The following is a 344-nucleotide window of genomic DNA, read 5'->3' as shown; positions in this document are numbered from 1 at the left end:
GACAGTCAGATCTGCTGAAGCCACCGGGACCAGACTCACTCACCGGACACCTTTGGCCCACACGGCCTTGTTGAGACGGGTGTCGATGCGGACGTCAGGCGTGCCCATCTCCTTCACAGCAAACTTGCGGATCTCCTTCAGCGCGCGAGGAGCCCTCCTCTTGAAGGAGCTGCAGGAGGAGGACAGGTGTTACAGCGCAGGACAGATACAGAGGAGCGGGGAGCGCTCAGGAGGGACTCACATGCCGTGGATGCGCTTGTGGACGTTGATGGTGTACTCGCGGGTCACCACCTCGTTGATGGCAGAGCGCCCCTTCTTCTTCTCGCCCTTCTTCGGTGCCATCT

At 60.8% G+C, this 344-nt stretch overlaps 1 protein-coding gene across 1 annotated transcript; it reads right to left on the bottom strand.

Annotated features, from left to right (window-relative positions):
- Nucleotides 1-6: 6 nt before the first annotated feature.
- On the bottom strand, nucleotides 7-342 carry rpl31 (ribosomal protein L31). Its single transcript, XM_016266757.1, has 2 exons — nucleotides 242-342; nucleotides 7-169 (listed from the first exon to the last, which is right to left on the bottom strand). The coding sequence occupies exons 1-2, from the start codon at nucleotides 340-342 to the stop codon at nucleotides 40-42; spliced, it is 231 nt and encodes a 76-aa protein (XP_016122243.1). The 3' UTR covers nucleotides 7-39.
- Nucleotides 343-344: the final 2 nt, after the last annotated feature.

The sequence above is a fragment of the Sinocyclocheilus grahami genome, unplaced genomic scaffold (genome assembly GCF_001515645.1).
Source record: "Sinocyclocheilus grahami isolate Dianchi unplaced genomic scaffold, SAMN03320097.WGS_v1.1 scaffold160832.1, whole genome shotgun sequence".
In the NCBI taxonomy this organism is placed as follows: Eukaryota; Metazoa; Chordata; class Actinopteri; order Cypriniformes; family Cyprinidae; genus Sinocyclocheilus; species Sinocyclocheilus grahami.
Note: the sequence above shows the minus strand (reverse complement) of the source record. Positions and strands in the feature narration are given on the sequence as shown.